A 23488-nucleotide genomic window follows, 5' to 3' on the forward strand; every position below is an offset into this window, starting at 1 on the left:
ATCCATTTTGAGTTAGTTTTTGTGATGAGAATAAGGTCTGTGTCTAGATTTTTATTTTGCATGTTCAGTAGTTTCAGATCCATTTATTGAAGAGACTAGACTATCTTTGGCTTATTGCAGTGCCCTTTGCTCCTTTATCAAATATCAGTTGACTATATTTTATGTGTGTCTATTTCTGGGATCTTTCTTCTGTTCCATTGATCTATTTGTCTATTCTTTTACCAGTACCACACTATCTTTACTACTGTATCTTTATAGTGAGTCTTGAAGTTAGATAGTATCAATCCTCCAATTCTGTTCTTCTCTTTCAGTAATGTGTTGGCTGGCTATTCTGGGTCTTTTGCCTTCCCATATAAACTTTAAATCTGCTTGTCAACATCCACAAAATAATTTGCTGGAAGTTTGGGATTGCATTGAATCTATAGATCAAGTTGAGAAGAACTGATGTCTTGACAATACTGAGTCTTCCTACCATGAACATGGAATATCCCTACATTGAGTTAGTTCTTTGAATTCTGCATCAGATTTTTGTAGTTTTCCTGATATATATCTTATACATATTGTTAGGTTTATACCTAAATATTTCAATGTTTGATGCTAATGTAAATGATATTGTGATTTCAATTTCAAATTCTACTTGTTCATTACTGGCATATAGGAAAGTGAATTTTGTCTGCTAACCTTATGTTCTGCAAACTTACTATAATTGTTTATTGGTTCTAGGAATTTTTTTGTCAGTTCTTTTGGACTTTCTATATAGATTACCATGTAACTTGCTAACAAAGTTTTATGCTTTCCTTCCCAATCTCTATACATTTTGTTTCCTTTCATTGCCTTATTGCATTAACTAGTACTTCCACTATGATGTTAAAAAAAAAAGGAGGTGAGAGAGAAAATCCTTGCCTTGTTCCTGACCTTAGTGGGAAAGTTTCAAGGTTTTCACTGTTAAGTGTGAGGTTAGTTGTCAGTTTGTTGTAGATCTTCTTTATCAAGTTGAGAAAGGTCTCCTTTATTCCTAGTTTGTGGAGCATTTTTATCATGAATGTGCTGGATTTTGTCAAACACCTTTTCTGCATTTTGATATGATCATGTATTTTTCTTCTTTAACATGTTGATATGATTTCCTTAACTGATTTTTGAATGTTGAGCTTGGGAATAAATCCCATTTGGTCATAGTGCTTAGTTTCTTTTTAATTATCATAGTTTGAATATACTTATGCCTTTTCCTTACAATTTGTAATCCAGATACCTGTGAGATAATCTACATATGCCAAACAGAGAAAAAAAAATTACCTGATATCCTCATTCAATCATTGAATGAATCAATCCCTCTGTTGATGAATCAACCCGTTCCAGATAGTTGATTGCCAACTATTTCTTATTCCCTTGGACTAAAATTACTTTGGATGGAGGGCAGAGGGGATGATGAAAATCACTTGCTCTATTTATGATTTTAGTTTTTTTCTCCCTTATAATGTTGTGATTCAATTTGAATGTTTAGATCCTGCAGCATTAAATTAAAAAACCCCAAATTTAAAATGTGTGCTTTACCACCAATTTATAATGAACATTTTATTTTAAAATGATGAATTCATCAAGGGAAGTTTTTGCTTTTCACCTGTCCATATTTTCACATCATTTGAGCAAATAAACTACTTCATACTGTAGCATTGTTTAACTTAGTATTCTAGAATAAAGTATGAGATATTCCAAGCATTCTCAGATCTGTATAATGGAGCCCTGGCTTCTTCCTCTGTCCTCTTAGGTTGCCAGATCATTTTGCAAATGTGGAATGGAAGCAGGACCACTATGTATAATGTATTAAAATGGTAAATCAACCCATATAAGTTGCCAAACTGGAGGCAACAAAAATAGCAAAAGTAAAGTCAAGTTAAAACCTGTGCAACTTTGCTTCCACTTGCTGCAATGCCCAGACTCTTCATTTTTCCTTCCTTGTGGTAGATATATACTCTGTCAGCACGAAAACTGCCTCACTAAGACTCACTGTTTTAGGCTTTTCAGTCAGTAGTACTGGTAATAGAACTGACTTTACTACTGAATGTTTACCAAAGAAGAGGCAAGGATAAATGAAAGAATGAAAGAAACCTGGTTTTGGTTTTATCTTTTTGTAACCTATTTGAGTAACCTATTTGAGATCTGTATCTAATAATCTACTAAATAAACCAAGCTTTATTATTAATCCAACATAGGGGAAATGACCTATGAGGCAGAACAATTATCTTTTGTTTCTAGAATTGTCATAAAGGTGGAAAAACATATGTAGTTAGCTAATGGTACATAATTCCAAAATAGATTTCTTTGAATCTCAACCATGGCCTAAAAATTCTTTAGCCAATAATCATAACTCCGCATACAGAAAAGTACACCTGCAAACCTTGTTTAAGAAAGAACTGAATATATCTTGCCCAAGTATCTCCAAAAATTCACTCAGATCATGGGAAAAACTGACATGTAAATCACATATCATTTGTATCATATGGCCTCAAATCTAGCCATGGCAGTGTAATTACATGACATAACTCCAAGTATCATTGTCTTTTACTTTCAGCAGCAAGCAAAGATGTATCTTTGAACCAGATTTAATTGTAGCAATCTATTATGATTTTGTCTCATAAATCCAATAAGATTCTGAGAATACAGCACCATCTTAATGTTTGAGATGGTCTTTGACTGCTAAGAAAAGAACAAAACTCTAAGCAACATTCAGTATCCATGGTAACATGTAGTTCGGTATTTTCACAAAAAAGAAATTATTTCCATTTATTTACACTTTCAAGGATTTCATGCATTATAATGTCTGTACTGAACTCAAATCTAGCATTGTACTACGTTCTAAATTATTTTTTATTTTGCATTATCCAGTATATAGTTTTCCACATTAGAAAAGCATTCTAAATCCAAGTAACAATGAGTAATGTAAAATACAATAGAATTATTGATACTTGTAACATAAGACGTTATTTTTTCTTGGACAAAATGTAAAGGTGATAGGGTTTTAAAAGCACATTATATTGTTGCATTTGTGGTCATTACAACATTATCGTTCATAGAATTTTCAAATTCTTGTATAATTAATCCTTTAAATTGATGCTGGTAGGCAATTTATAAGAAAATAAATAAAATACTAGACCTTTTCTCCCCTTTATATGCAGAGTTTCTTAATGTAAAATTGGGGGGGGGAAATGAATTCTTCTTCCTCCCTGTCCTCTTTCCTTACTCCACCTTCTCCTTTTCCACCTCTTCTTTTTCTCCATTTCCTTCCCCTTCTCTGCAGTCCAAAGAATAAGGAAGTTAGGACTCTTCATCAGATGCAAATGGATGGTAAGGAGAAAGCTAGAAGTGATGGCCCGACACGGCTGCTGGAGAAGGCTGGTCCATTGCCTTTACTTTTCAAAGCAGAAACAAGAAGTGTTCATGGGTAACCAATCACTTGTTCCCTTCTCCAACTGCTAAAACTGTTGTCCTATACAGGGCCCAGCTCAGTAACGAGCCGTCTTTAATTAAAATCTCACTCATTATGGATTCAGTGGATGTAGAAGAGTCTTTGACAAACAAAAATGATCTGCACGGTCTACATTTGCTTTGATGTTTGACACAACAACGGAACAGCTCCCTCTACTCTGCAAATGTGTAGGTTAATAACATCCTCTTGCACATGACCAGACCTCCAGGTCTGCCTTTCCCCTTCACAGTCTTTCAATCTCAGGGACTCTGGGGATAGACAGAATACTTTCCTCAATATTTCACTGTTGGAATTTCAAATCTTCCTCTGTCTCCATCAAGGGGGCATGTTATCTAAGCTCATTCTATTTCAGGCTATAGAAGACTGGAACTCACGTGCATCTGCCTTGGACATGGGGTCAGAGTTATATGAGTAGACTGGATTGGGACTGTCCCTCTTCTTGGCTTCTCAATTCTGCCACTGCCATCAGCCAGCTATGTGCACACAGATTGGTCATTTCACCTCTTGAGGTCTTTGTTTTCACTCCTTAGATTGTGAGTCCTTGACTAGATGATCCATAATGTGGCTCTCTGTCACTTTAGTCACTGAAAGCTCTAAAAATGTCTAACCTTTTAATAAAATATTCCTATGATCTCCACATTAAAAAAATAATTTCCTATAGCTGCAAAATCAGTTGTTAGAAATATTGCCATTAAAAAGCAAATGAACAGACCACACAAAAATCTGCACATGAATGTTGATAGCCCTTTTATTCAAAACCTTTATTCCAAAATTTGGAAGTAATCAAGATATCCTTCATAGGCAAATAAGGAAACAAACTCTGTCACATCCATAAAATGGAGTATTGTTCACCAATGAAAATGAATGAGCTATCAAGCCATGAAAAGACATTGAGAAACCTTAAATGCATATTAAGTGAAAGAAACCAGTCTGAGAAGGCTTCATATCATACGATTTCAACTATATGACATTTTAGAGAAGGCAAAACTATAAGATATTAACAAGACCAGTGGTTGTCAGGTGTAAAGTAGGGAGGGAGGGAGGAATGAATAGGTGAAGCACAGGGGTTTTAGGGCAGTGAAACTATTGTGTATGATACTATAATGGTGGATACATAGCATTATACACATTATACATTTGTAAAACCCATACAATGTGTAACACAAAGACTAAACTCTAATGTGTACTATGGGCTTTAGTTAATAATAATGTATCAATAGTGGTTCATTATAACAAATGTACCATACTGATGCAAGATTTAACAAGGGGGAAACTGTGGGGGTGGGGAAATAGAGTATATGGGAACTATGTACTTTCTGTTCAGTTTTTCTATAAATCTAAAACTGCTCTAAGAAATAAAGCCTATTAATTAAAAAAAGAAAAAAAAACAAAAAATAGATTTAGATTTCCCTTAATAAGACTGGAGGGTTCTATAGTAGTTCCAGAGAAACATCAGTCTCTCAACTTCCACCTCTATCTCAAGCATCTCTGACAGGTGAAAGACTTAGAGAAATGTCAGGATCTTATGTATAGAAAGTTGGATCATGGTGGGTCCTAGATACATTCTGCCTCCCAGGCACTGAGATCTCTGTGCAACCGAAAAGAACACAGAGCACCTTTCTGTTATGAAATGAATGTCTCCCCAAAATTCATATGTTGAAGTCCTTACCCCTTGTACCTTAGAATGTGACTGTATTTGGAGATAAGGCTTTTAAAGCAGTAATTAAAGTTAAATAAGGTTATAAGGGTGTGGCCTAATCCAATATGGCTAACGTTCTTATAAGAAGAAGAGATACAAGGAATGTGTACCCACAGTGAGAAGGTGGCCATCTGCAAATCAAGCAGAGAGGCTTCTGCAGAAGCTAAACCTGCTGACACTTCTTGGGCTTCTAGACTTCAAAACTGTGAGAAAATTTCTGTTCTTTAAACCACTCAATCTGTGATTTTGTGACAACAGCCCTAGCAGGCAGATATATCTCCACTCTGGTATTTTGATTCTAATAACTGCCATATTACCATTATTAAAAAATCTCATTTTCTAATTATTTTAAATATAGCACTTCACACTAAACAGGAAATAAGGTTTCTTTGATTTTTTTCAAAAGCACAATTTTATTACTTTCAAATACATAATGATACTAAACTGTTGCCTTAAATAATATGTTGTGAGATTCATCTCAGGCAGTAGATGTCTGATGTGTGTGATAGTTCAAAGTATAAGTTCTGGGCAGAGAGAAATTATCTGACACATTTTTACATTCTTTAAATTGCTAAATAGTCACTAAATATTTATACAGGTTTCTTGATCAATAATTGATTGTAGCTTAAGGAATTTTGCTAAAATCCATTAAAACGACTTACTAGACATCTTCACTGTTATTTTTAAATTTTCTTAAAAATAATATGTAGAAAAATAAATTTCAAGTTTTAAGTTAGAAAAGTTAGTACTTTTATGTAACTTACCTTGTCTGAATATGAAAGTTGTTTGTGGTTCCTGTATGCTCGTAATCATGAATGGCAGCGGCAAAGACCATTGCTAAAATTTCCAGTTCAGTGAGCCAGTGCTAGTAAATTAAAGAAAGATACTATCATATTTAGAAAGCGGAGGCCATGTTGTATTTCTACAAAAGATATTTTCATTGCACCCAGTATAAGTAATCATATAAATATATTAAATTATTTTTATTGATTTTAAGTACATTTTTCCTTCCTGTTTCACATTCGTTGATTGTGCATAATGGATGCTTCATGTGGTCAATGATTGTTTCATGGCTTGTAAATTCAAAATACAGACATTATAATGTTCCTTGCCAATCAGAAAAGGAGTAATTTTCTATGATTTAAAAGATAAACCCTGTGTGGATTTTTGAATTCACAGACTTATGAATTTGGGCTTTCATGAAATCAATTACAGTTTAGTAATTTTTTTTAGTTTAGTAGTTTTTAACATAAGGACCCATACACCATTAAAATATCTTTAGCTCAACTTTTGTAGAAGTCCCTACTATGAGGAAATTTTTCACCTAAGAGTTGAAAATATTCACTTTGCTCATTAGAGAACTGAACTTCACTTATATATTTTATATTAAGATTTGTAAGAGTTTCTAAGAATTTACCAAATTTACCACATATCCTGACTGTGCAATTAAACTTGATAATAAAAGATAGAACAAGTGTTTTCATATAAAATCCAGAACACCTGCTTCATATACATTGATCTTTCTGTTATCAATTGGATGGTTTAACAAAATTTCTCTGCTATTGTAAGTTTACTCAGGTAATGTGGTAGTTTATTCATCACTGAAATTTTACATAACTGTTTTACTACACTATCCGTTATGGTAACCACAGGGAACCACTTAGGTTGAAAAAAAATAAAATTAAGTAAAATTAAGTGACTTTCCCAGGCACAGAAGCCACATTAAAACTGCTCAGTAGTCACATGTGGCAAGTAGTTACGATATGGAACAGTGCAGATGCAAAGTGTTTCCATCATCACAGAAAGTTCTATTAGATAGAGGTGCAAGTAGGTGGTACTTGATGGTAGGAATGGAGGATCCCAATGATATGGAGCTTGCTCTTAGTAGTCTCATTCCACATACTTGAAACAATTAAATTGTACAAAGCAACAGAAAAATATAATGTAAACTACAGGCATACTTGATAAAAGGTCACAGAAAAAGATACAGTTGAAGGGCAGATAGAATGTCTATTTGGTGGCAGTAATCTTGGAAGAAGGATGGACGAAAATAGTACCTAAATGCAATGTGAGGAACAGAGATATTCTAAGTAGAAAGAGCAAATGCAGAATGTTACTATAGAAGGCCATATGGAAGTTGAATTGCCCATAGTACAACTGTGTTGGAGAGTCAAGTGGAACGAGAATGGGAAAAGAGTGCAGATTATGGGAAGAGTTGATAGACTACTTTGATTAGAGCTGATGAATCTGGATTTTGTATAAAATGCAAGAGGGAGCCATTGTAGGTCCATGAGTCAAAAACGAGAGGTGACAACTGTTGAATTTCATAATTGACAGAGGCATGATTGTATTAATCTTTGCTCCTCTTCACATAACCTATCATAGTAATTGGCACATAGTAGGAACTTAATATTTGTCTGCTGACTTGAATCCTACCAGGTTTGCATTAGGAGGAGGTAGTAAGGAGTAGTGGAAAGAGGCTATGGATAATCAGACAATTCTGGTTTCAAATCTTTGTTGACCCGGAGGCGAATAAGTTATTTACCCTCTCAGCCACAGTTCCCATGAAAATAGAATTAGTGGTCATTCCCTGTCGAATTTTAAGAGAAGGTTTTAAGTTAATGTATTCACTGTGCCTTTCACAAATCTTGTCATATAGTAAAATACAGGAAAAAATGCCATTTTTCTGAACATATTACCTTAAATGAACTGTAGAAGGCATTGAGTCTAGAAAATAATAGTAAGCTAACATATCTTTAGTGATTGCAATTCAAGAATAAATGTCTCACAGCTGGATGACTGAAGCAGAAATGATTTTCAGAACCAATGGGAGTTAATATAACTAGCTATTTTGTGTTTATGGGTGCATTTAATTGTGAGTCATTAAAAGGAAGAATGGCTTCTATTATAGACTGAAGTGGGACTGAACCTTCAATGTCCCCAGTGAACGGTGGAATTAAACACCATGAAATGAATAGCAATTGAAGTTAAACCAGGTTTTGTACCCCCAGAAACTCATTGTTTTATTAAAAAAAATGATCCTAGGAACAAGTCACCAATTTTCTTAAGTATATCCTATTTTTTCTAAAGATTTTATTTATTTATTTATTAGAGAGAGAGAGAGAGAGAGAGGGGGGGCGCGCATTGGGTGGAGGGGCAGAAGGAGAAGAGAATCTTAAGCAGACTCCTTGCTGAGTGTGGAGCCCAATGCAGGGCTTGATCTCCGGACACTGAGATCATGACCTGAGCCAAAACCAAGAGTTGGACACAGGTGCCCCTTATGTATTTCTTATTGATATATTTAAGATTAACAGATTTAATTCTGATTTTTAAAAAAGCAGTATTTAATATCTACAATAATATAGAATATGAAACTGCAATTATAAAAAACACTAAATTAGGGCAGCAGAGATGGATTTTAATTATAGATGATCTCATAAGTATTTAAAATTATCTTCCTAGTTGTCAAAATTAATTATACTTATTTCCTGTTTTTAGTCTCATTATTCTCTGCTTCCCATAAATAGTACTTCCTCCATGAATCCCTCTTATTTATTGCCACACTATGGCCCTAATAATTTAGTTTAAATTATAAAATAATTTAGGGGCACCTGGCGGCTCAGTCGTTAAGCGTCTGCCTTCGGCTCAGGTCACGATCCCAGGGTCCTGGGATCGAGCCCCGCATCGGGCTCCCTGCTCCGCGGGAAGCCTGCTTCTCCCTCTCCCACTCCCCCTGCTTATGCTCCATCTCTCACTGGGTCTCTCTCTGTCAAATAAATAAATAAAATCTTTAAAAAAATTATAAAATAGTTTGAAGAGAGTGAAATGTTGAACCCTCTCACCTAATTTAAAAGCACATCTATTTTGTATTAGTGAAAGTAGAATTTGGGGCTGAATTTTAGTCCCTTAGCTGTTCATTCATTTTACTACACTGGTGCCAAATGAGAATTCCAACTCAGAAAATGAATGATTGAATTCATGGATTTTGTAATTGATTCATGAGAACATGCTAGAGAGAATGAGGCTGAGTCTTATCATTCCTCCCAACTAGCACAGTGGCCAGTACATAACCTACATGCTTCTGGTTGCTCAAGGGCAGACGTAAAGAGTTACAATGAGGAGTCATGAGCAGTGCAGACATTGTGCTTCCTCTAAACTGCAGTTTGCATTTTGCCCAGAGAAATGCTCAGGTAGACCAACTCTAAAATGAGCAGTCTCAAATCATCCTAGGGAGATGCTGACTGCCATCAATAGTTTTTATAATGATGTCAGAAAGAAAGGAGAAGGAACTAACATTTTAGCTAGACGGTCTCTTTTGATTTGTAGAACCATGCTGTTTTCCATTTATGAGGTAAATGTCTTTATCTTTACTTGGCAGACAACAAAGCTGACTCCTACAGAATTGGGTCAACCTACCAAAGGTTACATAGCTATCAAGTGGCAGAGCAGGAATTCAACCCAAAACCTGATTCCAAGGTTTCTGTTCCTTCCAGAGATCACAATATTCCTTCTATGGATGATGACAGCATTCGTTAACTTGAGGGAAGCAATATGCAGAATACATTTTTCCAAGGTTTCAGAAGCAGAATTTCTAGGTAGTTTAACTGGGTATATTGATGGGTAGAAGCTCTAAATAGAGCTTGAAGACTTGTGATGTAAATTTTCATATCTGAATTATTCAGTGTGTGTGTGTGAGAGAGAAAGTGTATGTGTGTATATTAAGGTTGGGAGAATTTCAGGTCAGAAAATCACACTGACCTATTAGTTCCTGGTGTGTCTAAAACAGCAAAATTAACAACTCTTTTAGCTAAATGATAGGGTTGGACACTTTTTTCTCTAGTCCTTTGAATAGGATAACACAGTTTGCTATAACTTATCCAGTATAGAAAGTGAGTGTTATAATAATGTTAATACATAATACACATAATATATAACAAAAATAAATTGACAATTATTATTGATATTAGGATGTGTGTTAATACCTATTATGTTTCAGGAACTAGGCTAGATGCTTTACATATATGATACCATTGACTCTTCACTGTCATCCTACATGGTGGTCAGTATTATTAACCACATATTAATGACAAGAAAACCAAGGTAGAGAGTGAGTGATCTAGGTCATGGTAGAGCAGGGTTTCAAACCTATGTCTTTTTTTTTAAAGATTTTATTTATTTATTTGAGACAGAGAGAATGAGAGACAGAGAGCATGAGAGGGAGGAGGGTCAGAGGGAGAAGCAGACTCCCTGCCGAGCAGGGAGCCCGATGCGGGGACTCGATCCCGGGACTCCAGGATCATGACCTGAGCTGAAGGCAGTCGCTTAACCAACTGAGCCACCCAGGCGCCCATCAAACCTATGTCTTGATTGCCTTGAAATCCTGCACTCTTTCTACTCTTCCAAACATTGTTGTCTGGCATGCCATTTGCAAGAACAGAATTTCCACATAGTTGGTAGAATAGAGACATAGTGGCATATTTTTGTACATTGATTGGAGAAAAACTGAGTCATTCTGGAGTGTGGGAGGCTATTTCTGGGTGTGGTTAGGGGATTACAACTTCCAAAGGAAATAGACCTCACGTCATCTTTCTTTCTTCTACTCTTACTATTAGAACACATGGGCAGGAGCCCTTAAATGCAAGTGTTCTCTTACCAAGGCCCTTGGAAGATTTCAAATTCAGAGAGACACTTGGAGGTGGCATGGCAGCATTTGGTGAAGCAATTTGCTCTTTAGCAAATGGATTGAGCTACCACACACCCCTGTCACCTTGGCACAAGGCTACAAGTTAATTAGGTGTCAAAGGACAGAGACAGACAGACAGAGGATGCACTAGCATCAACTCTCCTCTGCAGTGTCTACTCCCAGGCTTGAGGGTATTCCGCGTGACAGTAACAAACTGAAGGACAATAGCTTCATCACAATCCCCTTCAGGCACTGGTCCTCAGAACATTTTGCAGGGGGCAGGCTGCATTAGTCACCTGACAGTTTGGGGCTACCACTGGAGTGCTCCAGAAATGTCTCACGGATAAGACCGTCCTGAAATGGCAGGGGATCAACGAAAGCACTAAAGCCAATGACCTAGTCTTCCCCATATCAAATCCAAGGAATTTCACCTACATGAATATTTCTATAATACATTTTTGTTGTTTCAAAGAACCAACATATTCATCTGTGTGAAAATTAATACTCCCCTACCACTACTTTCGTCACCTAAAGAAAAGCTTGTTAAAACAACTTCCCTAAAGCCATCAAGCTGGCTGTGAAAGCTAGTTTTGGCAACATAGGCAATTAAGTCGTAATTCATTTTGCCTTTCCTCTTACCATCTATCATAAAATTTCTCATTACTTCCTGTAGTTTAAATGTATTTTCCTGATCTCAGACAACAATGACAGTCTTCCACGGGGCTATTTTTGTAACGGCCAAACTAATCGATGAGTAAAGAGCCCACTGACACATTGTTGCTGAAGGATGAATAAATCAGAAATGAGTTCCCCAATGAAATCTGCTAGAGTGAAGTTCTGTTTATGATTGGTAAGTTACAGACTATGTAATCTTTATTAATGTCAACTTTTTAGGAGTTGTGCCAGGCTGGGCCAGATTTCCCGTCTTCTGGAGAAGTTGGAATGGCTTGTTATATCCGGATATAAGTCCTCCTCACAAGCCTGAGGGAAAAGTCACACCGTGGATTTGAATTTCTCTATTTACCAATAACACGGCATCCTTCATCCCTTCCATGTCACCTTCAGAAGAGAGGTTCTGAAGCTGAAAAAGGAGACTTTTCTTTGGCTCCCTTTATACTGATAGCAAAAAAAATAAAAAATGTACTTAGGCAGAAACATATTTTTAAACGATGAAATTTTGGTTACCTCCCAGCATAAAATGGTATATATCTTCTCATTGCATTTCATAATTAAAGTAGATATTTGATTATACTGAAGTATGCATTACTTTTCCATTCCATCTTGTTCTGAAGAAACTTAATCACCTCAGTTTCCATTTCAGAGTATCACTTAAATATTTCATTTTTCAGTTAATTTTTTCAAAGCCACAGAATTCAGGAAAGAGGACATGTCACGCTTAAAATGAAAACCATCTCACTGTCAGATTCAAGACGAAGGCCTTAGAAAGGAAACAGCAAGCAGCTCTAACCAGGAAGATGTTGAAGTGACTTTTTCAAGGATAACAGCATTTGCGGCTGTCAGGAGGCAAAGAGCTCAAGAAACAGCATGACAGTGAAGTCTTATTAAAGCAAAGGAACATTAAAAGAATTTCTCTGTGTGTGTGTGCACACATGCTAGAAACAATTATAAAAAAGGTTACATATACTACTTTCTAAAAGCTTATAATATTTTAAAGCTATGTCTTTGCATGCTTGATTTTCTACTTATTATTGTTAACTTCTACTTCCTCCTTTTACATGTCAAATCAGACTCCTGGAAAGAAGAGTAAGTTTCAATCAAGGACCAAGGAAATCTAGCCATGACTGCATTTGATCTTAGCCAATGGACACATTTATACCATAAGTCTGTGATGCCCATATATATACCTTACAATAGGAAAACACAAGCTATGAAGTTGACAACACATACAGTTCAGCCTTCTACAAGGTCACAAAGGGGTCATGCTACTGCCTCAGTTAAGGTTTTTGAGATTTCTGCCTCTCCCAAATAGGACTTAACTCCAAAGCAGGTTTTTTGTTTTTTTGTTTTTGTAATTTTTTGTAATTTTCTGGTAGAGTGCAGATTTCTATTGAACTGGTGGTGAGATTCCAAGAAAATCCTTTATTAAAAGCCTCTCTTAAAAGTAGAGCTCTCAGACATTAGCCATCATCAACTGCCAGCTTTGTGAGTGAACCACCATGGATATCTTGCCCAGTGATGTCCTCAGATGTCTTCAGCTATGGTTGTTAGCTAACTGTAAGCCCATCAGCGACCTCAAGTGAGAACCTGCTAGTTGGGATCCTTCTAACTACAGACCTTTGAGAGATATTGATAAGTTGTTGTTTTAAGCCACTAAGTTTTGGAACAGTTTTTTTTGGAGCAAGAGATAATTGAAACATGGGTTAAGAGTGGGATCTGAGCCCAAGGCACTGATGGATGTGCAAACATTTTGGAGGCAAAGAAAGATGAAGAAGAGTAAACAATTTGTTCAATCATCATATGAGACACTATTGGACAAACCATAGAAAATGGATTGTATGTGTAGTAAACAGCACACTATAGTTTCTTGGGTGAAAAATAAAATTAATATGAACATTTTCTGTATATAATAAAGTTGAAGAATCATGTAACTGTTGTAAATTTTCAAGATCTTCAGGACAACATACTGTGGCCCTAGGGACTTTGCATGGGACCAGTTTAGGAATAGTCTCTGGTGTGGACAGATGAGGTATTGAGGATCTCTGGGCCCCAAAGAGTATTAGTTACATGGATCTGAGTGCCAATGACCCAATAGAATAGGTGTGTGACTTCTGAAGTCAAAATAGGTAGGCAATGCATATTATGGGATTTGATGGAACATTCTACTTAAATGCAATTTATGGCACAGCTTCAGCATAGGCTGACTCATAAGGAATCAAGAAGGTACCAAGATTTGGGCATCTCATATGGCCTATACCCCTTTGAACCCACCTCAGTGTGGAATTTTTAGAAGAAAGAGTTGCTCCTTCTTTTCACTTTCCTAAACTCTGAGACATTACAGAAATTCCAGGCAGTGTCAGAATTCCTAACATCTACTTGTTGCTGTCCTGGGATTGCATTGCTGAATCATTTATTTACTTATTCATGGATTCATTTAGATGCAAAGAAGAGGAAAGAGAATTTGGAAAAATTCACATAAATAACTTCCAAAATCCCTATTAGGATTTAATTGTGATTATCAATGCAAGGAAAAGAGAAAAATCCACAGAAGTCAGCTTGGGAGAACATGATAATATGAGGGAAGAGCACTGTAACTAACTTTTATCCCAAGACTTTATCTAGGTCACTTTTTGGTTTTTTGGTGATTCCTATGGGGAAAAATTATAAACAAAAATGTTCTGGAGTCCAAATTTTGGAAAATTTGCAGTGTATTTACATTTGCCTCTGGGTATTTTTTTTTCATGGAGTTAAAATATTTTTTGGAAAACGTATATTATGAATAACTCATTAACACTCAGAAATCCAAAAGATCATCACTTATAATACTCCTGTGGGTATTGAAGGGACAACGGCAATGTGGGACAATGGCAGTGTAGAAGAAAGGAATTTAATGTTCCAAACTAACAAACTTAAGTTAGAAAAACTTTCTTACCATGATACCTGTATGAAGCATTATGTAATGCACAGTTTGAGTGACATCAGCTGCATGAATCAAATTGTGATAAGGATTTTTGTACTTGCTGTAACCAACTTCTAAACCTTCTGCAAAGGAAATTAGGCAAGAAACAGGAATCTGCAAAAAGTAATAATCATGATTATATTTTGACCAAAATAGTAGCACTAAATCAACATGAGCACAACAATGTTTGGGATGGGACACAATTGTGAGTCAGATGTGGGCAGTAGTTTTTTGAGGTTAAATGTAGACTGCTCTGAAAAACTATTTCATTAACCTGTTAGCTTTCAATCCTAAAACAGATTGTAATCCCCAGGTGTTTAACTAAGATGAAATAACAATCTTACCCATATTGTTGTCTTTAAATGTTTATATCTTCCAGAGTCAAGACAGAAGGCTAGTTCTTAAAAGGGTAAAATTCCAAATTACAATTGGTGATGTCTAGTTTTTCTATCTGTAATACAAGGGATTAAAATAAATGACCTTCCAGCACCTTCTAGCTCTAAAATTTCCATGATTCCATTGGTAATGATGAAAGGTACAGGTTGCAGAGTGCTTAGAAATCTGGGTCAAATCTGCTGCTTAAATGGCTCTAAAATAAAATTAATTAGAAGCCCTTTCATCTCAGTTTAAGAAAAGCTGCCAAGAAAGGTTCATTCTGTGTTTTAGGAACACAGAAGATCATATTTTTTAAAAACATAGCTCCCAATCTCTACATGACTGGTCTGTGGGTAATTCAGGTGGATGCTGGTATCTTGTTGGAATGAGGCAACAATGGCCTCACGATGTCCATGTGGATATATGTCAGTGAGTTGTGGAAAATGGCTATATCATGTGGTGAACTCATCCGCCTAGTTCTGTGACCTGCCAACTAGAAACATTATAAAATGCATTGATTAATGACTCGATGTTCTGCATTTTCTTTCTTATTCAGATAACTAATTCTAAGAGCATTTCATTTTTGTTCCATGTTTCTGACCTTGAAACGATTGATAAGATCATATCTGGTAAACAGTTCATAAATCATAAACTTCAGACTGTGTTCTCCACTTGCTTCATTTAAGGCAAATACATCAAAAGACCATTTATCAACGTCCTGTAAAAAAAAGGAGTAAATGCTTTAGATGGCAATATTATATAGTTGTTTCTTTCTATGAAAAATTCTTGGAGACATCAGGCGTTGTATATTTAGCAGGTCACATTTCAATTTAGAACATCAGACTATATTTTTTCCAGTGTCCTATATGACAGAGCCACTTAGTATCCATGGGTTCACAAAAGTGAGGCCATAATGCGTAATATAAGTGCTAAAATCTTCCCCTTAATCCCAAAGTTATCAAACCTGATAACACTCTAATACTGATCTTATTCTCAATCTCTCTTCAAATTCATGCCATAAATCACTTGCCCAGAGTAGGCTTCAGTTTAAGGTAGAATTACAGGTTATGTGGGTGATGTCAATGGAGGGATAGGGGAAAGTAGCCCCAACTTCTCTTTCCCACCCACTACTTTCTACATGGCTTGAAATTCCACCATAAGAGTAATCCTTTGATTTAAAGCTTTGATATTTTATGTCTTCTTTTAAGTTGCAAACACCCTAGAAAGATAGAGTATATACCACCTTATTACTCACTCTAACCTTGGCTGATTCATTTATACTTTCCTCCAGGGACAGATGGAAAGGAAAAGGAAGTGAGTCTTTTGATTGAGGAGGAGGAGGAGGAAAGTAATTATAGCATTTCAGGCGATTCCTGAGGGAAGTGGCCAAGCCTATAGGGAAACACATACATACCCTTGGAAAAAATCCACTGACGGTGGGAGAGAAAGCAATGAGAGCTATGCCAAACCATTCCAGCTACCTCATGATTTTTGCTTTAGGTAATTCCAAGTTGAAAACTTGTCGAGGGGTTCACAAAATGGACTTATAACAAGTGATACCAGTCCTATACACTAAGGAGGTTTTCATGTAAAGTGGGAGCTCCAATACTAAATAAATCACTGAAATTTTAAAAATTTGAAGAAATACAACAGTCAGTTCTAATGATTATTAGAAACTCTTAGCAAATTGTGTGTTTACATACACACAGCAGGTTTAGTATTAAATAGGGCAACCTTAAAACTGTGTGTTAATTTTGAATTTGAGCTGGAATTATTTAGAACTTTATTCATTTAATACATTTTTACAGAGGCCAACAATCTGTACTATAACATGCTGAAACTAAACTGAGAATCTGATAAATAGTATTCAAACAGTCTCCTTTAAAAATACTGCTTTTGAAAATAGTAATAGCAGCTTCAAATGCTATTTTTAAATACTTGAAAACACCAATAAGATATTTTTTGATTTGCTTGTACGCCTTTGTTAAATTCCTTCCATTTGGCCATGATTTGATTCCCAAACACTTGCCTTATCTGTTTGTAAATTTAAAATCTCTGAAGGTTGTGTTAGAAGGCATTTTGCCATCAGTAAAGCTCAAATGAGGCCAAAATATCTTTTATCAAATTCCAAAGAATTAGTTCAGATTGTTAGGAGGCTGCTATTTATAGTTCCTTCTAGGGGTTTCCCACTGAATAAAAGGTTAGTTTTCCACTTTGGGGGATTTTTATCAACAATGATGATTTACATTTATAAACTACTGCAGATGCTTCATTGAGAACAAACAAGACAAGAAGGTATCTCAGAAAGTACGAACTATTTAACTAAAAATATTCTTTTTTTTTTAAGATTTTTATTTATTTATTTGACACAGAAAGAGAGAGACAGCAAGAGAGGGAACACAAGCAGGGGGAGTGGGAGAGGGAGAAGCAAGCTTCCCACATAGCAGGGAGCCCGATGAGGGGCTCGATCCCAGGACCCTGGGATCATGACCTGAGCCGAAGGTAGACACCTAATGACTGAGCCACCCAGGTGCCCCTATTTAACTAAAAATATTCTTTACTGGTGATATTTCCTCCCTCAACCTGTTAGTTTATACATTTTTTTATACCATATTTTAGAAAAAGTGTTTACTTTCTCTCATACTAAAATATTGTGTTCGTTTCTAAGTAAAGGTTATTAAAAAAATAAAAATAAGTAATATCTTTGCTTACAGCTGATGAAATCAAAATCTCACAAGATCCAAGGAGTAATTAATATCTTATAATGTGACATTTCACTTATATACTTGTCTTTTTTTATAGCTTTAGAAACATAAATATAAAAAACTGTCCAAGAAAAACTACCTTTTTAAATTAATAAGATTAAAGTCTAATATGCAGCAGAGGAGAAAAAAAAAAAAACAAATGCAAAGGGGATGCGTAAAAGGAAATTAACAAAAGAATATAATATAAATAGCAATATAAATTTAAACTAGAAAAGGAATTTAATAAACCCAAAATAAAGCAACTCAGGATATTCTGTTGCCAGTGTCCTTTAAATTCTTGGGTGATACAGGAAAACCACCATGAAATTGTTAGAGGAGACAAACTTGAATTTCTCTACCCAAATTAAATGATAGAAAGAAATCAGGGATGTTGAATGATGAGCTTAGAATAGGAACAGTGCTCATGCATACACAGGCAGTGGAGACAAGTGAACCAAAAACTTTCACCACTTTAGAGTTTTGACTCGAGTTATTTCTAACATTTAATACTGCATTTGGGCCTCAGCCACAGAAAAAGCAGAGATAAGGGAGATGAATATCTTTTTTGCTTTCTTTCTTAATTTTATCTTTTTTTTAAAAAAAAGATTTTATTTATTTATTTGTAAGAGACAGAGAGAGAGAGAGGCAGAGGGAGAAGCAGGCTCCCCTCTGAGCAGGGAGCCTGATGTGGGACTCGATCCCAGGGCCCTGGGATCATGACCTGAGCTGAAGGCAGACGCTTAACCATCTGAGCCACCCAGGCGCCCTTAATTTTATCTTTTTATATGTTCTCAGACCTAAAATTCTAAAGAAATTTCTTTCATATAAGTTTTGTCCTGGAACATCTTTTTTTTTAGTCATGCAACTTTCCCACAATATATACATAAGAAAATATGTATATTCTGACAAGTCCTGGTGCCATCTCAAAATTGAATTCAAGATCCACCTAAATAAAGCATGAAGAAGAAAAAAAAATCACATATGTGTGTGCACACACTTGCATATGCATTGACAGAGTTTATTAGTGTAAATCAATCCTCATTTAAGTCTACAACAAGTCATGATTTGGAACACTTGACATGTTGTAAATGGCTACAGTATTTTTTATGTACCAATACATAAGCTGCAGCAAAGACCTATTCTCATTTTCTCCCAGCCATTTTAAGAAGATTTTAAAAAAATGACTATTTGAAAAATTTAAATAATTGAAATTATTTCACCTTTAATGTGACTATGACAGCTTCTGGATATACCAAACCAACCATGTGATAGGACTTTCTGTACATCCTGAAAAAGAAAAATAAGTGTATATATAAGACTCATTTACTCAAAGTTTTCAACTATTTTTTTAAATATAAGGGAAAAGATTACTTTTGGCATGTTCACCTTTTATCATTAATTACAGGCTTTCTTTGTGGCAACAATAATAAATATGGTCACCATTTATTGAGAATCTACAATGTGACGAATGTTAACGTGAATATGTCTACACACAAGCACCCTATTAAGTCAATATGATTGACATCTTTTTCTTTGCTTCATCCTATTAAAAGAGACTGTCCTTTGTATATGCAACAAAGCTTTCTGGCATGCCACCATATCAATGACAGAAAAATATTCTTGTTTTGTATCCATTAGTGTGCCAAAATTTTTGGTCTGGAAGCTGAATGACATTAAAATATTTCCTTTATGGATTTCTTTCTTCTTCTTCTTCTTTTTTTTTTATCAAATGGAAATTATAAGAGAGAATACATAGTATCATCGGAATTTATACAGCTTCCTTTTTTTTAAAGTTAAAAATACTAGGGCAGACCATATTGACAAAAATTGCTGAAGTTTGTTCAAACTATCACTTAATAAAAATTAAGAAACCTTATGCAGAACAAAGTTATTTCAATTTTTATAATAGCACAAATAAAAGTATTTTTATTAATCAGTAATTTGCTGGATCTTCTGATGGGCAACCAAAATGACATACACCGGGGCACCTGGGTGGCTCAGTCATTAAGCATCTGCCTTCAGCTCAGGTCATGATCCCAGGGTCCTGGGATCCAGCCCCGCATCGGGCTCCCTGCTCAGCGGGAAGTCTGCTTCTCCCTCTCCCACTCTCCCTGCTTGTGTTCCCTCTCTCGCTGTCTGTCAAATAAATAAATAAAATCTTTAAAAAAAAATGACATACACCAAAAAAATGAAACTCTTCCATTAGTTCATGTGACAAGAAAACCAATGTGATACCCCAATGTGTAAGAATAGCAGAGACCTCTGTTCAGAACTGGAAGATACATGGTTCATTCCCCAACGTCCTGGGAAGAAAGAATTAACTATCAATCATGTCCCTTCATTTTCATATTGTTAGTCATTGGCAAGTTACATTCCTAGACTATACTGTTGTAACTTCTCCCAAGATGCCTGAACAAAGTCATAATTTAATGATTATATCATTAATTTATATGAGGGAGGTCAATATAAGAAATAGTCATTTGGAAAATATTTTGCAATTTCATAAAGCCACTACAGAAGACACTAACTTTTTTTTTAAAGATTTTTAGAATTTATTTTAGAGAGAGAGAGAACACAAGTGGTAGAGGCAGAGGGAGAGGGAGAGAGAATCTCAAGCAGACGCCACATTGAGTGCTGAGCTCAATGCAGGACTCGCTCTCACGACCCCGAGATCACGATCTGAGCCAAAACCAAGAGTCATACACTTAACTGACTGAGCCCCCCAGGCACCCCTGGACACTAACCTTTTTGATTCAATGTACCTTATGGATTAAAAATCCATAAGACCCATTACTTAGTGTCTATGTAAAATAATTCATGTTTCTTTCTCTCTCTCTTTTTAAAAATATTTATTTATTTATTTGAGAGAGAGAGGGTAGTGGGTAGAGGGAGAAGGAGGCAAGCAGCAATCCTCGCTGAGAAGGGAGCCTGATGCGGGGCTCCATCCCAGGACCCTGAGATCATGACCTGAGCTGAAGCCAAGAGATGGTCACTTAACCAACTGAGCCACCCTGGCGCCTCTCATGTTTCTCTTTTAAATCTTGACTTCTTGAAAGCTCAGAATTAAAAAATTTCATTTACGTATATCTTTAGCCTAGGCTTCCTTGATAAAGTATCTCCTCATTTTATCACAGAGATCTTATTACTTTATTTCACTATTTCCATTTAATGTTTATTTTAAATGACTCTAAATAATTTTTGACTGTGGGTAATTGGTTTTAATAAAAAATTATCCTTATTCTCTATCTCTCTTGGAAGATTTCAGAGCATTTTATAAATAAAAATACTTAATTACTCCATTGAGATAGGCATAATTATTGTACTCTTGCAGGCAAGGAAATTAGTAATTGCACTATAACAGACCCAGAAAATAATTATTGTCAATAATGATATTTAGTGGGGCACCTGGGTGGCTCAGTTGGTTAAGCAACTGCCTTCGGCTCAGTTCATGATCCCAGGGTCCTAGGATCGAGCCCCACATCGGGCTCCCTGCTTGGCGGGAAGCCTGCTTCTCCCTCTCCCACTCCACCTGCTTGTGTTCCCTCTCTCGCTGTCTCTGTCAAATAAATAAAATCTTTAAAAAAATAATAATAATGATATTTAGTTATTTTGTGGGGTTTTTTGGAGACAACAGTCTTTTATATCTATTTTTCTAGTCATCATTACTAAAAAATGGAGGGACAGGGGAAATAAAAGGATAATGGTCTAGGAAAATAAGGTCAATAATCAGTAGTAAGAAATTAAAAAAATTAAGTAACTTTCAATCCCTGTGACCTCATGGCACAGAAAAGCAGTAGGATGAAGCAAAGAGAAGACATGCTTTAAATCACAGACTAGCCACTCACTAACTATGTGACTTTTGGAAAGCTATTTAATGTCACTCATCTGTAAAATGAGGATAATTACAAATGTTTTGTGAAGAGTAAATGATATAAATGTCTACCGTAATATAATAAATGCTCAATACAAGAAAGCCATTATTATTATTAATGTTACTCTTCTCACTACTCTGCAGCCAGCGCTGTTGCCTGCAATTCTTGGTTCTTTGGGGCTGCCAGGGCTCTGTGGGAACTCTGGTGCTGATCTCTTAGACCTGGAATACATTTGAGGAATGAATGTCAGTGTGCATTCTCATTACATGGAATGTAAAGCAAGACCAAGAAGATTATCCTTCTGAGGAAATGAAGGAACTTCCCCATTATCATCTTCTAATCCTATAATAAGGAATAGAATACTAGGACAAAAAAAAATGAAGATGACGGTTCAGAATCCGTGTGGGGGAGACCTTAACACAGCTGCCTCACACTTGAGTAAATCGCTGATATATTACAAGCTGCTGAAAAAGAACAATGCATTTCCTGGGCTCCTGCAAGTGGTGAAAGTCCAACTGGAAATACAGGGGATTCTTTTTGGAAGTTTTTACTAGAGTTGCAATGTATAATTCAAAAACTCAAAAAAACTCCACAAAAATGAAAAACTATCTTATTTCAGATACTGTGTTAGGTAAGAGACCAGTGGCGAACAAGAAAAAGACAGTTGTTGCTTTCGTGAGGCTTACTGAACAGTGAAGAGGGGCAATAAATAAAAAAATACATGATTACAAGCAGCACTCAGTGCTGTGAGGTAAACGACTGGTCAGGGTAGACAAAGTGATGTACACTGTACACAGTGCTAAGGGAAGGCATCTGGAAAGACAGGAAGGGCCAGCCAGGGGCAGAGCAGGGCAGGGAAAATAATTTTTGGTAGAGGAAGTAATAGGATTATGGTCCCAAGGGGAGAAAGAGTTAGGAACGTGGGTTGAAATCAGAGCAATATAGATATTCACTCAAAAATGAAGGTAGCGGACGCCTGGGCGGCTCAGTCGGTTAAGCGACTGCCTTCAGCTCAGGTCATGATCCTGGAGTCCCTGGATCGAGTCCCGCATCGGGCTCCCTGCTCGGCAGGGAGTCTGCTTCTCCCGCTGACCCTCCCCCCTCTCATGTGCTTTCTCTCTCTCATTCTCTCTCTCTGAAATAAATAAATAAAATCTTTAAAAAAAAAAAAATGAAGGTAGCATTTGATGAGGCAAGAAGGTAAAAAGGTGCCGAATGCCGCAAAACCATGATACAGAAGTCGCCCTTAATACCAAGTGAAATGGAAAACCATCAGATGGTTTTAAGCTTAGGAGTGACAGGGACTAATTTATATTTTATTTTTTTTTTAAAGATTTTATTTATTTATTTGAGAGCGAGCACAAGAGGGGGGAGGGTCAGAGGGAGAAGCAGACTCCCCGCCGAGCAGGGAGCCCGACGCGGGACTCGATCCCGGGACTCCGGGATCATGACCTGAGCCGAAGGCAGTTGCTCAACCGACTGAGCCACCCAGGCACCCCTAATTTATATTTTAAAACGTCACTGTAAAATGACTTGTTTGGAGACGGCAGTTGAGGAAGTGGGGGCCCAACTGGAAAGCCACTGTCGTATTTCTGATGGCAGGTGACAGAGCTGGGGGCTGGGGTTGCAGGAGGACAGATGGGGAAGTGAGCAGATTCAAGGTATCTCTAGGTAATGAACTGCCAGGACCTGCAGAGGCACGGAGTCTTGGGGAGGGGAGACTTGAGAGAATACTCAGGAAAGCTTTCTAATTTTCAAAATTGAAGATGATCATCTTTGAAAATTCAAGATAAACATGTGCCCCTATTTTTATGCACCTCCCAATGGGGATACAAGAGTAATCAAAGAGATTTCATTTCCATATATTTGTAACTTACTGATTTCTTCAAGACTGCTTGCTAGTTTAGTTACCTTAAGTATATTTGCTATTTCTACAGGTCATTAAATAAAAATATTTTATGTAGCATATGAAAAAAATGAAAACTTAGCATATC

General features: G+C 36.3%; 1 protein-coding gene across 5 annotated transcripts in view; it reads right to left on the reverse strand.

Annotated features, from left to right (window-relative positions):
* Nucleotides 1-23488, reverse strand: part of PDE1A (phosphodiesterase 1A) — a 308204-nt gene that overhangs the window by 42441 nt on the left and 242275 nt on the right. For all 5 annotated transcript variants that reach the window (XM_021702874.1, XM_021702872.1, XM_021702875.1 and 2 more), the window contains exons 4-7: nucleotides 18843-18909; nucleotides 15480-15596; nucleotides 14477-14617; nucleotides 5948-6048 (exon numbers count right to left, since the gene is read on the reverse strand). In XM_021702874.1, coding sequence (XP_021558549.1) covers nucleotides 5948-6048; nucleotides 14477-14617; nucleotides 15480-15596; nucleotides 18843-18909 — 426 coding nt within the window. The remainder of the gene's footprint in view (nucleotides 1-5947; nucleotides 6049-14476; nucleotides 14618-15479; nucleotides 15597-18842; nucleotides 18910-23488) is intronic.

Source organism: Neomonachus schauinslandi, chromosome 3, assembly GCF_002201575.2.
Source record: "Neomonachus schauinslandi chromosome 3, ASM220157v2, whole genome shotgun sequence".
NCBI classification, from domain to species: Eukaryota; Metazoa; Chordata; class Mammalia; order Carnivora; family Phocidae; genus Neomonachus; species Neomonachus schauinslandi.